This window comes from Mycteria americana, chromosome 1, assembly GCF_035582795.1.
Source record: "Mycteria americana isolate JAX WOST 10 ecotype Jacksonville Zoo and Gardens chromosome 1, USCA_MyAme_1.0, whole genome shotgun sequence".
Classification (NCBI taxonomy): domain Eukaryota; kingdom Metazoa; phylum Chordata; class Aves; order Ciconiiformes; family Ciconiidae; genus Mycteria; species Mycteria americana.
The window spans coordinates 123,425,336-123,446,842 of NC_134365.1; the positions used below are offsets into that span (position 1 = coordinate 123,425,336).

The 21,507-nt window shown below is 42.1% G+C and overlaps 1 protein-coding gene across 2 annotated transcripts; it reads left to right on the plus strand.

Moving 5' to 3' along the window:
• Positions 1-3,032: 3,032 nt before the first annotated feature.
• Positions 3,033-21,208, plus strand: LOC142404862 (interferon-induced GTP-binding protein Mx-like). Of its 2 annotated transcripts, none has more exons than XM_075491865.1 (13): positions 3,033-3,263; positions 4,786-4,981; positions 5,933-6,070; positions 7,335-7,489; positions 9,144-9,282; positions 9,790-9,988; positions 10,756-10,834; positions 11,831-11,953; positions 12,773-12,914; positions 15,179-15,337; positions 16,252-16,328; positions 17,817-18,059; positions 20,750-21,208. In XM_075491865.1, exons 1-13 carry the CDS (start codon positions 3,033-3,035, stop codon positions 20,981-20,983), a joined length of 2,115 nt encoding a protein of 704 aa, XP_075347980.1. In that variant the 3' UTR covers positions 20,984-21,208. The 2 variants fall into 2 exon arrangements, with proteins under 2 accessions (XP_075347980.1, XP_075347981.1); XM_075491866.1 differs by having other exon boundaries at positions 3,195-3,263; positions 4,789-4,981.
• Positions 21,209-21,507: the final 299 nt, after the last annotated feature.

Genomic DNA, 21,507 nt, shown 5'->3' on the forward strand with positions numbered 1-21,507 from the left:
TGTATTTCATCCTATTCATTATAAGGATGGCTAAAGCTTGCTGTATAACCTCTTTCTGAAGGAAACACATCCATGTTTAGGAGGCCGTATGCTAAAACCAGTACATTAATAACTCTGAACACAGCCTGATGAATATAAATAATAATGTAAAAGGGATGGAAAATTGTTCCTGGGTAATATTTACGTTAAATTAAAAATGTATAGGAAGTGTTCATTCCACTAAATTGAAAGGCAGATAGAGAATGGGAGAGACAATAAAAGGGATTACTGTTAGAAACATTATTATCAGTGAATTATTTCCTGTAGCAATAGAAAATCATAAAAGAATCTGGTGACCAGTGAATGGGGAATGTGTGTTTGTTGCAGATAAAGCACCGAGTCCTCATTCAAGGAAGAAAAATCCTGTAATTCATTAATAGAAAGAGAAAAAAGTTCATACTGAAATATTAAAGAAAGGGGACATGTCGAGAAAGATGAGCAAACTGTAAAATGAATAGCTATAAAGAAATTAAAGTAGTTCAGTCATCGTTTATTGCTGGTCAAAACTGAGAAGTTTCCCCATAGTAATTTATTTTTTAGTTTGATAAAAGGACACAGGAATATCTATTTTAAAAGTTGTATTGCTTTATTAAAAAGAAAGTCTCAATAGCAAGTGTGGAATTAATCTGGGTTTTTCTAAACTTGTTTTACACATTGAAAGTATAACTTATGTTGTGTCTGATCATCCTGCTTTGACATCTGCTCCAATTAGAACACCTGTAAACTTAATTCAACCAAAAAATTAAAAGAACAGGAAGTTATTTCAAGCAAAAATATGTTTCTCCTAATTCATTTTCCCAAGTGTTTGAGTTAAACAAATCTTGGTTTTGGCAGGCCTCCCCCTGGCCTTAAAAAAAATCTAGCTTTGAAAAAATACTGTTGTTTTTTTTTCTTTAAATCATTCTTTCTGGAAATCACTTTCCCTGGAAAATGTCACATCAAAAGCCTCCAGTTTCTTCAGTCACCCACAGAAAATATCTCAACAAAACATTTACGTAAAGAAAAGCTGAAGAAGAATATAGAAAGTCTCCTAGTTTGCCCTTCTCTAACATTATGTCAAGCAAAGTCTGCTTTTTGGAGAGGGTTTTAAGCTATAGAGGGCGGGGACTGAGATACTGAGCTTCTAAAACAGGTGTAAGACTTGCCTCTGACAAGCGTTTCTACCACAAGAGAGGCAAGTTGGCTGCACAGCAGCCTATGGCTTGGTGTGTCCTGCTCTCATTGCCAGTGGCCCACCCCTGTAGACCCTCCTTGTGCAGCCACCCAGCCCTGTACTCCTCACCCCAGGTGGCTGAAGTGAAGCATTCGCACACTCTCTCCAACCATGCCCAGCAGCCGCCATACTGACTGAGCTTCCCAAAACACCTTTCGACAAAATATTTCGTTGAGGAAAACTGGCTTTTTGCAAAAACTGGTGTAACTTCCCCCCTCCCCCCCAAAAAAAATTCGTGTGTACTCTGTGGCAACTTCTTTTTTTGAAAACACAAAGAAAGCATAAGAGAGGTAGGGAGAAGTGGTTCAAGTCTATCCTCTGGAGAGCAATTTTAGTGATTTGAAAAGAGCTGTGGCACTTGATATCTACTGAGGTTTTGAATCTGTAAATAAAAGCAGTGTTTCTACGACAGTTTCTACGACAAGGTGACCTGCCTAGTAGATAAGGGAAAGGCTGTGGATGTTGTCTATCTAGAGTTCAGTCAAGCCTTTGACACAGTTTCCCACAGCATTCTCCTGGAGAAACTGGCTGTTCATGGCTTGGACGGGTGCACTCTTCGCTGGGTAAAGAACTGGCTGGATGGCGGGGCCCAAAGAGTGGTGGTGAATGGAGTTAAATCCACTTGGCGGCCGGTCACAAGCGGTGTTCCCCAGGGCTCGGTGTTGGGGCCAGTTCTGTTTAATATCTTTATCAATGATCTGGACGAGGGGATCGAGTGCACCCTCAGTAAGTTTGCAGATGACACCAAGTTGTGTGGGAGTGTTGATCTGCTTGAGGGTAGGAAGGCTCTGCAGAGGCACCTGGACAGGCTGGATCGATGGGCCGAGGTCAATTGTATGGGGTTTAACAAGGCCAAGTGCAAGGTCCTGCACTTGGGCCACAGCAACCCCATGCAACGCTACAGGCTTGGGGAAGAGTGGAAAGCTGGAAGGCAGAAAAGGACCTGGGGTGTTGGTTGACAGCTGGCTGAATATGAGCCAGCAGTGTGCCCAGGTGGCCAAGAAAGCCAATGGCATCCTGGCTTGTATCAAAAATAGCGTGGCCAGCAGGACTAGGGAAGTGACCGTGCCCCTGTACTCGGCACTGGTGAGGCCGCACCTCAAATACTGTGTTCAGTTTTGGGCCCCCCACTACAAGAGAGACATGGAGGTGCTGGAGCGTGTGCAGAGAAGGGCAAGGAAGCTGGTGAAGGGTCTGGAGCAGAAGTCTTATGAGGAGCGGCTGAGGGAGCTGGGGTTGTTTAGCCTGGAGAAAAGGAGGCTGAGGGGAGACCTCATCGCTCTCTACAACTCCCTGAAAGGAGGTTGTAGAGAGGTGGGGGTCGGTCTCTTCTCCCAGGTAACAAGTGATAGGACGAGAGGAAATGGCCTCAAGTTGCGCCAGGGGAGGTTTAGACTGGATATTAGGAAATTTTTCTTCACTGAAAGGGTTATCAAGCACTGGACCGGGCTGCCCAGGGAAGTGGTTGAGTCACCATCCCTGGAGGTATTTAAAGGACGTTTGGATGAGCTGCTTAGGGACATGGTATAGTGGTGGTCTTGGTAGTGTTAGGTTTACAGTTGGACTCAATGATCTTAAAGGTCTTTTCCAACCTATACGATTCTGTGATTCTGTGATTCTGTTTGATTTTTTCTGCTATGATCACTGTTTCAAGCTGGAGTCACTCACTGCCCCACGTTTGATTTCAGAAGCTGTACAAAAGATTGGTCGGACCAGACAGTAATCACTATTTAGTGAAGCACTTATGGATTTCCGTGGTAGGCCAAAAAATCAGCTGGCCATGGATAATAAGAGTGGAGCATTCAAGCAACCTTCTGAAAGAACCAAATTTCCCGTGAAGAAAGATATTTTTGCATCACCTTCCTTACAACCATTTTTAGAAGCTTTTGCAGTACCTCTCCCACCACCCTCAGAAGACGAAGGTCTTCTGACGTCGGAGAACATGACTGAGAGAAATCCTGACTATGAGCAGAAGGAGTTGAAAAAACAGTATTACGGAGAGGAGGACAAGGTAAGGCAAATACCAGAAGAGGGCATAGATCCACCCCACTCTCACTCCTGTGTTTCACTTTGTGCCCCAAAATGAATTCCCTTGTCTCTTTGGGAAATCTGCACTGGTTAGGTCTAAGTAGAGGAGTACTTTTGGGATCAGGGCCAAGCAGTCATTTGTGTAACTAGGAAGATAGGTACCTGCAATTAATCTGCAGGCATAAAAAATGAGGTATAAAAAATAGGATGGCAGCAACCAATTTAGTGTGCAGCGTGTATCTGTTTCATTGGTAACAATTAACAAATGTTGAACAGAGATCCTAAAATCTGAGATTTTTTACTTGAGGCTCTGCTACCTTCAACAGAAATACAAAGAGAGGTTAATAATAACCTGCATTGAATATTTGACACTGAAAACAGATTGGTTTTAAGTCTGTGTCATAGTTAATGAAGTTCCTTGAGAATGGTTAGGATTTACTAGCTAGTAAACATCGTAATGAAGATAGTGGGGAGGGGTTACCAATAAGGGTTTAAAATACCTGCCTCTGGTAATGTGTGCTGTCTTTCTCATCCTGAAAGAAAAATCTGCTCTGTTTGATTACATCTGATTGATAGACATATTTTCAGAGGTGGCTTTCTTAGACAAAGGTGATGGTGGGAAACTTCAATTTTTCTTTTCAAAAAATTGGGTATGAATGTGCCTCGCCCATTAGAGCCTGTAAAATACTGGTGTTCTCAAAATTGCATTTCTAAATGCAGCAGTCAGACTGGAATGTGGAGAGATGAACAGGGAGAAGAGGCCAAGCTGATCTTTATACACTTTAGCTGGGCATATTTAACAGCAGGTGGACCAGTTTTGTAAAGGGCTGGAAATTATTTGGTTTGTTTTCATGAAAATGAAGAGCCTGTGTTAATATCTGGCACATGTATCAAAACCAAAAAATGACAATAATCAGTCATTTAAAACAAATCACTCATATTCATCCCTTACCCTAGCCTAAAATGAGGCAAAGAAAGAAGAAACACAACAATCTAAAATATTTTAGCCACCTGGTAAGGACACTACAGCAGAATGCTTTTGGTGTCTGCACAAACTAAATCCTCAAACTTCAAAGCAAAGATTTAATAAGCTATTCTGTACTAAATTCTCTTATTACTGGGACTAGTCTTCATTTGCATACGTATACTTCGGTACATCTGTACATGAGTGGAAGAAATAGCAGTTATTAAAAAGAATAAATTAACAAAGCACACTTAGTAAAGAGGTCTCATTTAACTCTTTACCTTCTCAGGACAGCTTACAAAGTTTGGTATTTTTACTAAGGATGGTCACTGAGCCAACCTCAACTGATTTTGTTGTACAGACATTTGTTTATAACATGGAGGTGCAAGGATGCACAGTGATATGAAGTACAGCTTGATGCCAGTACATAAGGTTTACTAGAGAATGATGAGCTGGAAAAGATGCCTAAAAGGTTTTTTTTTTTTTTGTGAAAATAACTTATTTTAAAATCATGGAAAATTCATTGTAAGTTTAACTCTAGCAGGCAGCAGAACATACCTTATACAACCAATATGAGGAAAAGATCCGACCCTGCATTGATCTCATTGACAGCCTAAGAGCTCTCGGAATAGAAAAAGACATGGCTTTGCCCGCGGTCGCAGTGATTGGAGACCAGAGCTCTGGGAAAAGCTCCGTCCTAGAAGCCTTGTCTGGTATTGCTCTTCCTAGGGGCAATGGTAAGAATTCACCTTCTCAGGTTTTCACCTGAATTTCACTTTGATGGGGTGGAAGGGTTTTTTTTTTTCTTTTTTTTTCTTTTTTTTGTCTAGGTTTGGGTAACTCCATGACCGAGACTATATCTAAATTATGCCTTCTCAGCTCTGGTTTCCAGTAGAAGAAATGGATGTGCAGGTGGGGCACTGCAGGGTCACTCCAACAAGGAACATGTTCTGGGTCGTCAAGAGAGCAGGAGTAAGAAGAGTATAGTGTAGCGTAATGGCCCCAGACTGTGGGCAGACTGAAAGGTAGCATCAGCTGACTCTGTGCATTTCCTAGCAAAGAGTAGTGCAGCAGATTATCGGTTTCACATGAAAGACTAGTTTTGAAATTTGCTTTTGGGGTTGGTTTGCGGTTTTTTTAACAAAATTTTCTTACAGATACCTTTTTTGCTAAAAAAATGTACAAAGATCTTTACTTACAAACATGTGCCTTGGATGTTATTTAAGTCAGAGGAGATTGTTGGAGGACTTTGCAGCTCAAGAAGATTCACTTTCCAGCTCTGTGTGTGTGTGTGTGCGTGTACATACACATATAATTTCTGCAAGTTCCGTATGAGTTGACGATACCATGTAGTCTTTCAGGCTGGACTTGAGGAAAAGGTTTTCACAGGATGTAGGTGGAGCACTGAAACAGGTCACCCAGAGAGGTGCGAATCTCCATCCTTGGAGGTTTGCAAGGCAAGACATGGCTGGACAGAGCCATGGCCGACTTCATGTAGTGCTGGTGACAGTCCTACCCTGGGCGGGAAGCAGGAAGTCGGACAAGAGCCCTTTGGCAATGTCTCTTGGAACATTTCTGTGTCTCTGTGCGAAGTATTAGGCAACCCTATGTACACCACGCAGTCTATGGCTGTGTATCATGCATAACAACCGCTGAGAGAGTTACCTCTGTCTTTGGAACTGCTGCAGGTATTGTTACTCGATGTCCCTTGGAACTTAAACTGAAAAGAATACCTGCGACCCAGGCATGGAAAGGGAAAATTTGTTACCGCAGCATCGGCATAGAACTCCAGAATGCTTCTGAGGTGGAGAAAGCTATAAGAGATGGTGAGTTGTAACGTATTCCCCTCTGATTTGGCTTGCTTAATCTCCTCTGAATCCTTTCTCCCTTTTTCTTAGGCTAAGCAGCAGTCCCCAGACTAACACAGTGATTGTAGCCATGAGTAACAGCAAGAGCTGAATTCAGAGCCGAAGAAGGTGGGGTAGCATAACATAACTCTCTCAAGAGAGTTGCACTACTTACTGCTTCAGTAGTGAAGATGATCCATGATGTCTGATAAAAGCTCAGGCCATGTCCTCAGCTGCGTGCTGTCTGCCTGCTTTGGGGAGGTTGTCTGTCAAATTGTAAACGTGCAAAGCCCTAAATGGTTCTTGTCATCAGTTCAAGAGCTCAGAGAATGCTTGAGGTGTCTGTGGCTGGCAATCTTACAATTTTGGAGAAAATTTCAAGAAGGCAGAGTGGAGGGCATATAGAGCTTCTGCCAGCTAATGTGACCACAGCCCCAGTCACGGCCCTTCCCATGTCACAGCTTTACTTTTATGGTATTTCATGCTGTGCAAGGAAACATTTTTCTTACCCAAGGGGCAGAAAGCACTTGCCCTAAATGTGAAAGTTGGATTGTCCTTATTTCCTTGACTAGCACAGCTCTGCAAAATTGTTATTTTTCCTAATGTTTTTTCATTAGCTTTTCAATATGTTATTTGAATATTTTCAATATATCCTTCCAAAACTGGCAAGGCAAGTGGTATGAGTCGATTAAGCTAATTACAGACCTGAAAATCTCTCATGAGAATGACTACGGGGTTTCCTTGCTTCTCTGTGCCGTTCGCAGTTCAAGCATTATTGCCTTATAAGACTGGGACAAACTACTTGATCTCAACCTCTCTATCAAAATGTGAAGAATGTAGAATAACACCTATTTATCTTTCAAGGCAGCCAAGGAGTAATTAATACCTACAAAGTGTCTTGATGTTGAGGAAGCGTTGCTACAACTGACCAGTATTTTATCTGATCGCTTTTGTTGCAGTTTATTTACATGTGTTTTGTCTGCATATATGAGAGTTCATAAGCATATGCTCTGTAAAATATTACAGTTCACATTCCAAAAGGATTCCATGTATCCACATATTGCATAATAATTTCCTTAAATTTTTGCATAAATGGATTTATGTGAATGGCTGGATCTGAAAAAAGCCAAGCCTAAAAGAAGTTTAGGTGGTAGTAGGTGCTTTTCAAAGTCGTCGTGTTCAGCTTCGCATTGATGCATTGTTTGAAGCTTGTATTCATTGCCTTGTTCTTTTCTCCTTGCAGCCCAGGATACTGTGGCTGGTACTAGAGGTGCCATTAGTGGAGAACTAATTTCCCTAGAAATTCAGTCCCCAGATGTCCCAGATCTGACACTAATTGATCTTCCTGGAATTGCCAGAGTAGCCGTGGGGGATCAGCCAAAAGACATTGGGGAACAGGTAAAACTCAGTCTCATATGCCAACCTGTGCACAGGGTCACTTCTGTAACCTACCTCATATGCGAGCCTTTGCTGTAGGACGCCGGAGTTATTATGCTGGGCTTCTGAGCCGGCAGTAGAGCCACGCTAACAAACAGGCCTATTTTTCAGGCAAGGGATTGCCGATAGGATCAGTGAGGTCCAGCATCTCCTGTCTGCCCTGTCGTGCAGGAGGGAGCTGCCCACACGAGCCATGAAGGACCCACCTCAGGTGCCTTGAGACAGCCTACCCATGGCAGCACGGAATAACCTGGACACATGCACCCTGAACACAGTGCTGCCCCTGTGTCCCTTGGCTAGACCGCAGTCTGGAAGACAGATACATCCCAAAATGACTTGTCTCTTACCACGTCTGTGGATGTATTTATTTGAAAAGGTGAATAGATCTGAGTTCTCGTAAGCTCTTCTGGAGCAAGGAGGCAAATTGGCCCTCTTACAGGTTCATTGCTCTGTCATCCGTTACTTACAGAACACATCAGAATCAGACCCATCCTGGTTTTTCTCATCCCTTAAGGGATCCCAGCAGACCCTTTTTGAAGTAAACAGAATATGTGTTAAAGTGGAGGGGATCTCTACTCTTCCTCTGGCTGCTTTTAGAAGAAATGCTGGGGAATGCAAATAAAACTAGATGGACAAGACCAGCTGTGAGGGTGATGTGCAGGAGCTGGGTGTATTGTTTCTCCCAAAATACCTTTAAATAGGAGCCTGGGAAAAGAGTAGCCCAAACTAAACTAGACTACTCAACAAAAATGTGACAAGAATGGATTGCCTGGGCTTTACTCTCTGGGAGAAGAGTAATTTCATTTCACAATTAGATAGTAATCTTTCTATTGTATTCAGAAGAAAGCAGCAGAAGTGACATGGTCCGCATATTTCCATCATCCCCAGCTGCCTGCATGCTTCAGAGATGGAGTCTATAGTATTGTAGCATGTCAGAAATTGGGATGGATGGGAAGTAGAAAAGAGAGGCACCTTCACCAAAACTCAGAAAAAAAAGAGTTAACTTACTTCACTATAAGCACAATAGAGCTGTGTGAACCTTTTGCAATACAACACAAACTATGACAAACCTTTAGTTTGACGTTGAAACATAGAAACAACACCAACTAGATGTCATGTGCAACTTGTCGTTTTTGGGTTTGGTTTTTTTTTTCACGAATACTCCACTGAAATATAAGCCAAAGACATTTGCTCTCCTTTCACAGATACAAATTTGAGATTTATCAGCATAATCTAGCTTGCTGTCTTTCCATAAGTGTGTACCTAGACATCAGAACTTGTTTTTCTTACATGTGATTATTTATGAAATATCGTTAATATTTCCATAATCAAAGATTATATGCATGAGAGGTTAAACTTTACATCATTTTTAGGACAGGCATAACAACAGTCTGGTCTCATTCATGCTAGATGTTTGGATTAATCTTGACACAGGAAAAGAGGCTGCATTCTTCTGCTGACCCATTTCCATGCCATCCTTTAGCATGTAATACTATCCTCAGTATATGTGACATTTAGTGTCATCAGACAGTGGCTCGTATTGCTAGAAATGGTCACATCCTACATGCAAGCATCTGATTTCACTGAACTTCATTACTGCTGTATTGTATTGCAGATCAAAATGCTGCTTAAAAAAATGATTGGCTGCAAAGAGACACTCAATTTGGTAGTGGTGCCATGTAATGTGGATATTGCAACAACAGAAGCACTGAAAATGGCTCAAGAGGTGGACCCCAGTGGAGAAAGGACACTAGGTGAGGCAATTTTTAAGCTACAAGTTGAAGAGCAGTGTAAATCTTTTATTCTGTGAAGGTCTGATGTTCTGTATTCCACACCAGATCTGTGAAATTAGCTACAAGAAGAAGGAAAAAAAAAAGAAAACAGCCTAAATAAACTATTTACAAAGCCTGAGATGGTCCAGTAGCTCTAAGAATCCCTCAATTTTGAGTCTTGCTGGCATTCATGTTACAAATAATTGGAAATTGAAAATCTCAGAGTTATTAGCAGGAAAGCTTTGCTGCTGCCTGTTAAAAAAGGTTTGCAAGGCAAAAGGTGTGGTGGGAGGCCAACTTTAGAGCAAATTTTACAGTGCAAAGCCCAGGAGCTCAGAGCTTTCAAGGAGAAAGAAAACAAAACGAAGAGAAGTTGCTTTATAAAACACGGTACAGAGTGTTCCTGCTCTGGTGGCGGGGTGTCCTACTGCAACTCTCCCACCTTTAACTTCTGCGCTCGACTAACTTTCTCTTTGGGTAACTTCACAGGGATCCTCACAAAACCCGACCTGGTGGACAGAGGAACCGAAGACTCTATCGTTAAGATAGTACAAAACCGCGTCATCCCCCTCAAAAAAGGTTACATGATCGTGAAGTGTCGTGGGCAGCAGGACATCCAGAGCAAACTGTCCTTGGCCACTGCAATCCAGCAGGAAAGAAAATTCTTCGAGACTCACAAATATTTCAGGTACTTCTTGCAGAAAGGACCGAATCGAAAGCATATTACGGTCACTTCAAAGCTTCCTGTTGACTTGCTGAGATTTAAATTAGGGTTACAAAAGGTATTAATTATACTCGCTATTTCTCATTGCCCATGTAGTGTTGCATTCCAGTAAGCCAGAAGAATTTTACATGTCAAATAAACTTTTAAAATGTATTTTGGATGCAAGTTCAATATATATCTCTCCTTAACCCTGGGAGAAGTGCAATGAACTTCTGAAGCTCAGAACAGTCCCAAAAAATTCAAGTTAAGCATCTGAGCACTTCAAGTCAAGCACTGAAGTACTTCTATTCACTGGAAAACATGGTGAAACTCAGTGTGAGAAAGGATACTGCCTGTGCTGAGGGCACAGATTTCCCCAGAAGATGACTCAGCAGCAAATCAATCATAATATAAAAAATGGCAGGTGAAAAGGGTTTTGAATCAGTGTACTTCACACATGCAGAAACAATACAGCAGCACATTAATCTGCTGTTAGAATTTGCCATTTTCAGATTCTTCTCTGTTTCCTTTTGCTTAGCCAGTAGTAGTAGCTGTCAAACAACTCTTGCATAAAAGCCACGGTGCCCAGAGAGTCCTGGGCCGCTGCTGCATCTGTACTAGCAGTCCCCAGAGGGCCCTTTCTTTACTCACTTTGTGCCGTAGAACTAGTGAAAACAGAGCAGAGCATCAGTGCTGCCTCCTTGCCCTGCACACACAGTTGATCCAAAACCACCTTTTCCTCTTTTTTGCAGCGTTCTTCTGGAAGAAGGAAGGGCTACTATCCCTAATCTGGCAGAGAAGCTCACAAACGAACTTGTGAGACATATTATTGTAAGTAACAGAGGTGCCATACTAAGCTGTTTGTATTAGTTACTCTCTAAAAAAAGTTCAGCCCTTCAACCTTGGATTGCAATTGATTGCAACTGGATTGCATCTTTATATGCATAGATAGTACTTAATTATCTTTCAGTCTGGCAACCCGAGAACAAATTGAACTGAGAGTTAAAGAAACCCATGCTCTGTCCTCAGATTTGCCTTTAAGCTGAAGATTGACAATAGGCAAATAATTTCATTTACTTGTGACTCATAACTCCTGCCTTGTCAACGGCAGCCATGGTATTTCTTTTTGTTTGTTAAAGAGTGTTGATCGACTGGGTGACAAGTTACTGCTATGAACTTACTAAAACACAATAATTTCTACTTAACTGAAAATGTCTTCAAAATCTCAAGTAAGATCTAATTGTTTTATTATATTACTATACTAATCAAAGTATATTGGGTTTTTAATTTTATATACATATATCTGTAAGTATATCTCATATATCTTACTCCATTAAGGGAAAATGCTAAAATACAGGAAACCTCTAAATTCAGTCCTGAAGGAGGAAAAAACAAAGTATTTATGTAACCTTACATAAAATAAGCAACTAAACAGCTGTGTTCTATCAGGTATTTATCAGGAATGGATGGGTCAGTACATTCCCTGCATCACCACCTCCCTGGCGCAACCTGTGAGGACATAGTTTTTGGCTCACTGTAGGTGAAATGTTCCCTAAACTGCAGCTACTCTACCTGCCTCGCAGTGAGGTCCAGCCTGATTTCTCAGAGATATCCTAGACCCCTGCCTTCTCTCAATGAGGGCCATATTTGTACCTCCATGCTATCCCACTGTCACACGTGGGATGCAAGAACAGCCAGCTCTTGGACTTCTAAGAGCAGCAAAGATCATGTGCAGGTGGAGTTCACGCTTACAGGGATTTTATTTTCCTTCCAAAATCAGACATGTTCAACCTACCTAAATGTTCTCCTTTACTGTCTACCCCGCAGAAAACTTTGCCAACACTAGAGAACCAAATACGTGAGGTGCTCCAAAAAACATTACAGGAGCTACAAAAGTATACAAGAGGCACACCCACAACAGAGTCTGAGAAGCTGATTTTCCTCACAGATGTAAGTATCAATATTGGTTTGGTCATGGAGCAGAGCGAGGAGGTAAATGTGGGAGAAAAAGAAACCACCTGAAGTTAGCAAACCATCAGCATGGACCACCAGGAAGCTTGTGGTATCTGTCACTGAAGTGTTCTGAGAGTATCATAGACAAACCTCTGGCAGGAATATATAATACCTGCAAAAATAATGGACCACAGGAGCTCATGGCCCCTTCTAGAAATTTTTTTCCTGTGATTATGTGATAGGAGAACTGAACAACAACTCAGTCGATCAGTCAAAATCAAGCATCTCAGACAGCGAAAACTTACACTCCTGCCTGCCTGACATTTTGAAGGGGTTTCATTGTTTACAGCACTCATAAGATTAAATGCATTCCTGATATCAAAATATGGTTTGCAAGTCCATCTAAGGAAGTGTCTCATCTTGGGGAGCTAATCCCTCACAGTAAGCTTTCGGCAGGCCAGCAGAGGTGTTATGAAGGCTCATCAGCCTTCAAAAACTTCATACAAGTCTGGTCAAATAGAATTTAGTAAATGGTTCTAAGAGTCCACAGGAAAAAAAACACAACAAAACACTACACAACAAAACAAAGCAAAACAAAACAAAAAGAGTATCAAGTTTGTCCTCTTCTAGCTGTGCTGGTTTTGAAAAAAAAACCCACAGGAGTTAAGAGCATAAAAGATGTAAGGAAGGGATGTTTTCAATTAACCATGTCCCTGCTTTAACATCAAACGACTGCAGATTTACTTAACATATGCAAGTTAGTCTGAAGAAATGAAACTTTACTACATTGCTTGTTTGTTCTTTAATTCATTACAGTTGATCAAACTCTTTAATCAAGACATCTCTCAGACAATGCGTGGAGAGGAACAGTTGTTTGGAAGTGAAATCAGACTGTTTACAAAAATCCGCAGAGAGTTTCGAACATGGGGAGTGATTCTCCTAGAGTGTGCTGCAAGGGGTAAGCATAGAAAACCATCACTTCCAGCTGACCTGAGATTCCATTCCCTTGCTTTTAAATCCAGACACAGCATCATCAACAGGTTGGTTTCAAGAAAGTGAAAAACAAGAATCTAGGAGCATTCATCTGTTGTAGTGTTAGGCAAGTTGTGCTTCGGTCCTTGGAGACAAAGACCCAGCTTGCATTAAATGCTGTCATTATGGAGAGATTAGCGGAAGTCTCTCTTCTCCCAGCAAAGCAGTAAAATCACGACTGTGCACCCTGGCACAGAATTGGTTGGCGATTCTCTGAACCATTCTGCTAAATAAGAGCAACAAAAGCAACACCAACACTAATTAATTAATTAATAACAACAACAACAACAACAATAATAATAATAATAATAATAATAGAATTATAACAAATTTCTTATATAGTTATTATTATTACTGTTGTTGTTTGAGAATTCTGGTCTTTTTTGCTCTATTTTAGCTCTGATTTAAGGGGTGGAGAAAGCAATTCTGAGTCTGAAATAACCACAACCTTGTAAAGAGTACCCCTTTCTGTGCATCACCCACCTTGCTGATTGCTTAACCGAACTCAGTTCTCAACTGAGGCATAGAGTGATACACACAGACTGAACTCTGCTGTACACTCAACATCTTTTGCAGCACCTTTTTCACATCTTTCAGAGACCCCGTCGTTTGCTCTTAGAGATGAAATAGCATTGGCTACCAGTCAAACAGTACCTCTTGAAACAAGTTCTTTGATGCACATCTATGTCAACATCACTAGTGACTCTAAAATGATAGGTACAAATAGGCTGCAAAGGTGCCGTCAGCCAGAGACAAATACATGTGTATATATGCATATACGTGAAGAGAGACAGACAGACAGACATTGCTGTATGTCAATGTCTCTTATGTTCCATCCATGAAGCGCCAAGCCAAGCAACATGATTTTATGGAGAGGAATAAGAGAGTATGACAATGAAGGCATGAAGAAATAGATGTAAAAACGGCAGAAAGCCCTAGCAGAAGGATGCAGCTTCTTCAGAGGACAAAGAGCAACCGAGCTGCAGAAGATACGCAAGGCATCACATGGCAGCTGAACCACAGTGGGAAATCCTCTGGGCACTTTCAGGTTATCCCCATTGATTCAAACTAATACGTCTGACTTCACAACAGAATCAGGGTAGCAGCACACAGCAGCTCTTACAACAGCACAGCTCTTGCTGACTATATGCTACCCCAAAATCATGTGTACATATGCTCAGGTATTTACATATGCAGCAGAGTAAGTTCACTTACATATCTTGAAAACTAGAGGTAGCTTTAGTGAGCCCTTCCTCAACAAAAATCATTGTTATCAGCCACCGCTAGGATTTTCTGAAGGTACATCATTGCATGTCAGATGATTCTGTTTAACTTCAGCTTTCTTATGATGAATGAAAGTACTAAAAAATAGCAGATACTTTGGATACTTGAAGTCTTGAACTTTCTGTTGTGAAACTGATAGATGTTCTCATGGCCATGTTACAGCTTTGTACTACCTTAACTGTACAGGTGCGTTTTCAGACTCTGGACTCCACATCTACTTCTGTCTTTTCTTTTTCTTTTCTTTTTTTTTTTTTTTTTTTTTGTTATTATCCAGCCATGGACTCATATATCTGACTGTTAGAATTGAATGCATTCATGGCTTGACTTCTACTTTCACATGTGTACTTGATCCATGATTCACAAATCTGCCCCCAAAACAGGGCAATTTCAAAACACTTAGAAACACATCTTTGCCTAAATATGTAAACCAGTTCAAAGGGATATACCTCATTTAAGATGGCAAATTCCTATATTTTCAACAAAGAAATATTGACTGTGATATCTGAAATAAAAATAGCTACTCAACAGTAGATTCCCTGGAATAAGACTGTTTAGTGAGTTTGGGGTTTTGTTTTGTCCTGGGTTTTTTAAAACTCAGAAGTGACTGGTAATGGCCACTTCTGTGAAGGCAGCAATTCCAAGAAGAACCAGTATTTTTGAGCCCAATCATAATTTCTGGATTGCTGTCTGTTAGTTACATGTTTGATCCAGTGTGTGAGACGGCTCAGTCACTGAGCGACAATGTGTGTTAGCTCAGTTCTCTAGTAACGGTATTGCTTGAAAGATCGTCTCAGTAGTTGTTCTTCTCAAGAGCATTTCAAAGAGGAGAAATAGACTTCCTTCTTCAATCTGAAATTTGTAAATAGAGTGAATTAGTAGTAAAGCAATGTTATTTTACTATTACAGGTAAAAAAAATGTACCCAGTAAAGCGTGGAAATATGAAGACCAGTATCGTGGCCGGGAGTTCCCAGGCTTTAGCAATTACAGGACATTTGAGGACATTATAAAAGAGCAAATCATAGAACTGGAGGTGCCAGCCATTGAGATACTGAACAATGTGATCGGTACGTCTCACAGGCCACATGAGGCTGTCGTGTGGGGGACACTGATGTGCCTGACAAATTTTTTTCCAGGAGGAGCCGATGTTCTCACTGCTGGAGCAAGAGCTCCAGCCAGGATACTTCAGAGAGGGGAAGTGAATCTGATTCAACCTGGGGGCTTGCTTCTTCTCTGGAGCCTCCAATCTCTACGTGTGGTCTCCAGCATTTGTTAATACTTTTCCCAGTGGCTGGTGGAAGTGAGTTAGAAAGTAATTATAATAAATAACACAGTAAAGAATTAGTATAGTAGAAGGACCTGGTGCAGCCAAGCGGCTTGGTATTCCCAAGCCCAGGGAGTGGCATTCACAAACCTGAACTGGGAACCCAGCTTCTTTGCCAATTCTTTGCATGACGTTGTATGTATTATACAGTGACTGCTGGGGCTCGGGAAAAGGGTACACAGTTCATCCAGTAAAAACCACCCAAGGAAGAAGTAGGTCATGATCCTGTCTCTCCTATGTTTGCCTTAGAAGGCAGCTATGGTGTCTGTGCCAGACTCAGTGCTCTGTATCATGTGCACTAGCCCCTCTTCCTGGGGAGGCCACTCAGGGGGTGAGATGCAGATGTGCTTACACGGCCAAGTGATGGCACATCTGGTCAGACACAGCTGCAAGCACAGAAATCGCTTTGTCAAAGAAATCTCCGTGATATGCAATCTCTCAGGTGTTAAGTGGTTACAGGAGGTCTTTAATGGTTCACACTCTTGGGCCTAGAAATCTAAATTCCTACTTGTTTGTGTTGGTCATAAAGGCATAGTGGATCAGTACAGCTGCTCAGCTATTTCTGGATGAATACAGAAAATGAGTAGTTTTCCCACGTGTCATATTAATAATGGCTTAAATACCTGACTTTATTTTGTCTGTCTGTTCTTCCTTTAGGACTCGTTGAAGAGAAATTTATGGAAGTCGCTAGAAAGCATTTTGCTAATTTTCACAATCTAAGCAGAACTGCTAAGGTGAGGCACTACCTATAACCTGACATAAGACAAGAGCAAGACAGAATGGCATTTGTAAATACAGCCATGCTTACAGTACCTATCCCATTGCATTACTCTTATGCAAACGTGGAATTTCTTGCAGGCCTACGGTTTTTATAAAATAAGGGAGAGCTTGAAAATGATAGCATGTTTGTAATAGCACTAATGAAAGTGCATTTTGTCCTTCGGTACAACTTTGACAAGATCTAAAACACATTGCTCATTCATTCTGGTCACATTCTTGATGCATACAACACAATGCAAAGAAAACCTGGTATGGCTGCCTTGAAGAGTTTATTATTAATTTCAAATTTAAGTCCTGTGCGTGGGTAGCCTCAGAGCAGTAAACGGTGCTTTTCCCTCCCTGAAAGGCAAGCCAGGGTGTTAGCCAGTGCAGGAATCTCATTTTTGATAAAAGGGAGCAGCAGCAGACAGGCCAAAAATCATTCAACTATAAAAGAGTTAGAAGATGACTGTTCACAATTTGGGGGATTGCATGTTTTGGGGTGGAGTTAAATGGTATGGATATCATTGAAGGCCTTTTCTCAGAAAGAGCTTTGGTGAATTGATGAGAAGCAATGCTGGACAGCCAGGAAGCAAAGTCCGCTCACAGGGTACTGCTTAAAAAGGAAATTCAAAGGCAAATGTGAGTGAAATAGATGGTTTGCTATTTGACTTGCATGGCCAAACCCTACTGAGCTCCCGGAACAACCAGACAGCAAGCAAATAAGCTATTTCAGCCAAACACAGAGGTGTTTAGGGAGAGCCTTTTGGCATAACATGGTGAGAGGAATGAAGAGGGAGGAAGTTCTGGTAGACACTGAAGATGAGAAAAAAGATGGGATGCTTTCTTAGGCATGCCAGGAAAGCATTTTAAGGGAATTTGCTGATCACCGAGGGAACTTTGCTACCCCTACAGCCTTTTAGCTGGAAGTATCAAAAAGGCCAGAAAGCACCAGATTACTGCAATAAAAGCTCCAGACAGTGAAGGGTTACAGAGGGTTGCCTTGCTGACAACAGATAGGAGACTGTGTTTTTTGAGAAGGGCAGGAGGAGCAATGGAGTTCACATCAGTGCCTGTTGTCACTGCCTACTGCAAGAGGGAGACGCAAACAAAACGCATGCAAAAACCGAGGACAGGCTGCAGGCTGAACTCGTGGCTGGCCATTGCTGCTTGTTCCCATCAACCTTGTATTTTCCTTTGGGGTCCAAGCACCAGGTTTCGACTGATCCCACTCGTGTTTACGGAGGGGACAAAACTGCCACGTTTTCCTGCTCTTTCACAGCAGAGGAACCAGAATCTAAAGCATTACTCCATGTTCCCAAGAGCCGGTCTGGGATTAGACAGTGCTGCAGCGAGGACTGTTGGACGCTGTGCCCACCTTGCCATTCCCTGGGGACACTGCCAAGCACCGGCACCTTTGCAAAGGAAGCAAATGTCTGAGAACTTGTTCTTTTCTTTCCTAGGCCAGAATTGAAGACATTAAAGAGAAACAAATAGCAGAGGCTGAAAGACAAATCTGGACCCAGTTTAAAATGGAGAGAATTGTATACTGCCAGGATGACCTTTACATTAACGATTTAAACTCTGCTAAGGTGGAAAACACTACCAAAGCTGGCAATGCGAAAGAGTTGCAGGCTGGATCTGTTTTCAGTCAAGAGCCCGCCTTTGTCCAGGAAATGGTTTGTCACACAAAGGCCTATTTCAATGTGAGTTTACAGACTATGATACAGCAGTTCTTCTGCACCCTGAATGCTATAGCATATAACCCTCGTCCAGATCTCGCTGTAGTCAGTACAAGGCTTGCATGCAATACTACTATTATGCAAGGAATAGTAGCCAGGGGGTATAAGCGTGTCGTCCGGATACACGTACAGCTTCTGTACGAATTAATCAGAGCTTCTGACCAGTGATGAAAATGCCAGGACAAAGCTGGTCTGACGGGCTGTGTCAGCACAGTCGCTGGGGAGAAGTAGTTGCACAGGGCAGGATATGGTGATTAGAAAAGCCTGCAGGTTGCTAAAATGACAGCTGGCTCCTAAATCACTTGTTAGCTATGCCCCAGCCTGGCATGGCTCCCTGCTGGGGCTGCCCCTCGCTCGGGGAACGCGCCATCGGCAAGTGAGTCCTCTTCTCACCCTCCTCCAGCCTTTCACGGAGAAGGGGGTGACTCCCTGCTGCCTACACAGCCCCATGCCAGTACAATGCTCTCTCGCTGGCTTTCCTATGGGGACAAGTGTTGGGGGAGGAAAGGACAGTCACCAGCATGGAGGAGAGGATAGGATGGGGAAGAGCCCTTGGCCCTGTAATTAGAAGTTATTGATATTCAGTTGATGGTAAGCCGCCCTCTCTGGCAAAGGAAGCAACAGTCCTAGGATTGCTTTCCCCACTGCAACTTCGTCTCACGGTTTCCAAATAACACTAGTTTCCACAAGCTTAACAACATTACGTACAGCACTTCGGTGTCTGGCACAGCGTCTGACAGCTCAGGTCAGCTCAGGTCAGCCTCAAGCCCCTCTGCATATTCCTGCTGCCAGCAGAAAGTGGTGTCAGTGCCTTGCAGTCAGATCCTAAATTAATGCAGCAGGAGGAGCGATAATAAAATGTTAAGTTAAAATAAATTCGGCTATCCGTAGAGATCAGAGTGCGTATGCTGTATTGCAGACAGCTCCATAGAAGTTGTCTCTGAAGACAAATGGGATGTTTTAACAAAGGATCATGTTAAAGAAAGACAGCAAAGAGAACATGCAGTATCAGGATTTGCTTTTGATCTTTGTTTTGTAAAACTCCCTCAGAAAGCAACAAGTTCAATATTAACAATGCAGTAAGGTAGGTAGCAGCTCACCTTGAATTTCAATAGCAAAGTTTTGACAAATTCCTGAAATTAAATGTTCAGGCTGCTCAGGCTGATGGAGAGAAAACCATCGGCTTTCAGAGAACAAGAGACAAAGGCAGAACTGCGTAAGTTCTTCCCTCCCACCTCGCTATACTCTGCTATAATACAAATGTCTTAGATGCTAGTTATACCTTTTTTTAAATGCCCTAAGCGCCATTTTCAATGATAACAAATGCCAGGGCATCATATCTCCATGGGACTTATGCAAGGCCAAATACACTTTGAATGAGATGGAAGCTCTTAAGTGTCCATGCGCTTTGAAAATGGCGTGCATGAATCTGTGTCACCTATGGCAGGACTGTCAAGGTTCTGATAGAGTTTGGCTCCAGAAAAACACCCATATTTAAAGCACGTAAGGTCTCTCCTGACATGGTCAGTAGTGCCTAGAGAATAAGTAGGCTCAGTAAGTGCTTTAGCTGACTCAGCCAAAGTGCTTGCTGTTGAGTAGATCTCTGCAAACTAGAAAGAAAAACTAAACATCTAGCCTTAGGTATTTTTCAGCTTGAGTTCAACCTCTTCCTTGAAAGATTTGCAGCCACTGAGCTCCAGAGGTATCTAAAGCCAGAAACAGCTTAGACTTCTCTGGAAACGGACTGCCTAAACCCTATAGGACCTACAAACCAAATGTGCCTCTACCTGGTCTTCCCACTGCCATTCTCAAGTCAGGTGCCACAAAAAGAAAGGAAGACAGCACCTCTCTCAATTGCAGCCAGTCATTCAGGTGTAAGTAAGTGCACCAAGAGGGCTGGAGGCAGCTCCCTCCCAGCGTTGGAGAGGTTTTGAACCTCCCGTTGCCCAAGAACACCAACTAAGCCCCCAAGCCCTGCAGATGTCTTTGGGCAAAGGGCCCCACAAGCTCTTCTAGGTCAATCTGTTTCAAGTTGCATAAATAACTAGACCAGATAGTTTGTCAGGTTAAACAGAAAATTACCTCACTGAGATATCAATAGATGTAATGTAGGCACAGTCTAGTCTCACTATTGCTGAGGACTTTTTCCCTTAAGGCTAAAGCTTACTCCAAAGCTGTCTTACACTTAAAAGGACAACCACGTCAGAAATACCACCTGAATACAGGAATTTACGGCCTTTGGGAAAAATCACTGTTTGATTTCCGGTACCATAATGGATTGGTAGTGTTCAGAGAAGACAGGTTTGATGCCAGAAATTGTTCACAAGTACTATTCATCAGGTATGTCCCCGTATAACTCTTACCAATGATAGCTGGTGGAGCTAAGCAGGGAACAGCCTGCCTTGGGTTTAGTTTGCTGAGGGAAAAAAGCAACAGCTGACATTCCCATAACTCTTAATTTTTAGATCTTTAGGCACAAAGGAGACTAATGGCAAACATTTTTTTAGTTCCTAGAAGCACTCACTTCTTGAACAGTAACTCAATACAACATTTTAAAAACGTGCTGTCACTTCTTACCAGATTACCTATAGCCCCTTCCTTTTTTAGTCCCTTTTGGGAAACAAATCTTCTGCCTTTTTTTCCCCTTCTTGCAGGGAGCAAGTAAACGCCTCTCCAATCAGATACCTCTGATCATCCTGTCTTCTGCCCTTCATGACTTTGGGGATAACTTACAGACTTCAATGTTGCACCTTTTGCAAGAAAAAGACAAACTAAACTATCTCCTTGAGGAGGACAGTGAAGCTGCTAAACGTAGGACCTACCTCAGTCAACGAGTTAATCGTCTCACCAAAGCCTGCCAGTACCTGAGAGACTTCAGCTTACTGTAGATTTCTTCATTTTTCAGAAGTATGTTTCTACTCTTATTTTCTAGCATTATTGAGGAACTTTGTAAAATCCCCTAAAAATGTAATGTCAGCACAGACCTTTAACACTCATTTCTAGTGTTCAGTTCTGCTTTATTTTCCATAACTAGTTATATGCAAACACCTACCCGTATATAAAGTGCTCCACTGAGGGAGTTGTGATTACATAAATGTCATCCCATTTTTAAACATTTGTTTTAGCAACTCTGTACCATCACTGAAATAATTATTAAAAAGCTAGAGCTCTGAGGGTTGTGTTTTGTTGTGGGTTTTTTCTAAATGAGGATGAGGGCTCTCAGCTATATAACTCACAAACTGTAGAAATCAAATTATCCAACTGACTTTCCGAGATGAAGCTTACTGCACAACCCTAGCGATCCCCCACTTCCCGTTGTGGTTTTGCCTCGCTGTGGTTGTTCTTTCCCGCCATTGCCTGAAAGATGGCTCTGCAGGGTGTCGCCACTGTTAGGTCCCAGCCCAGCAGGTAG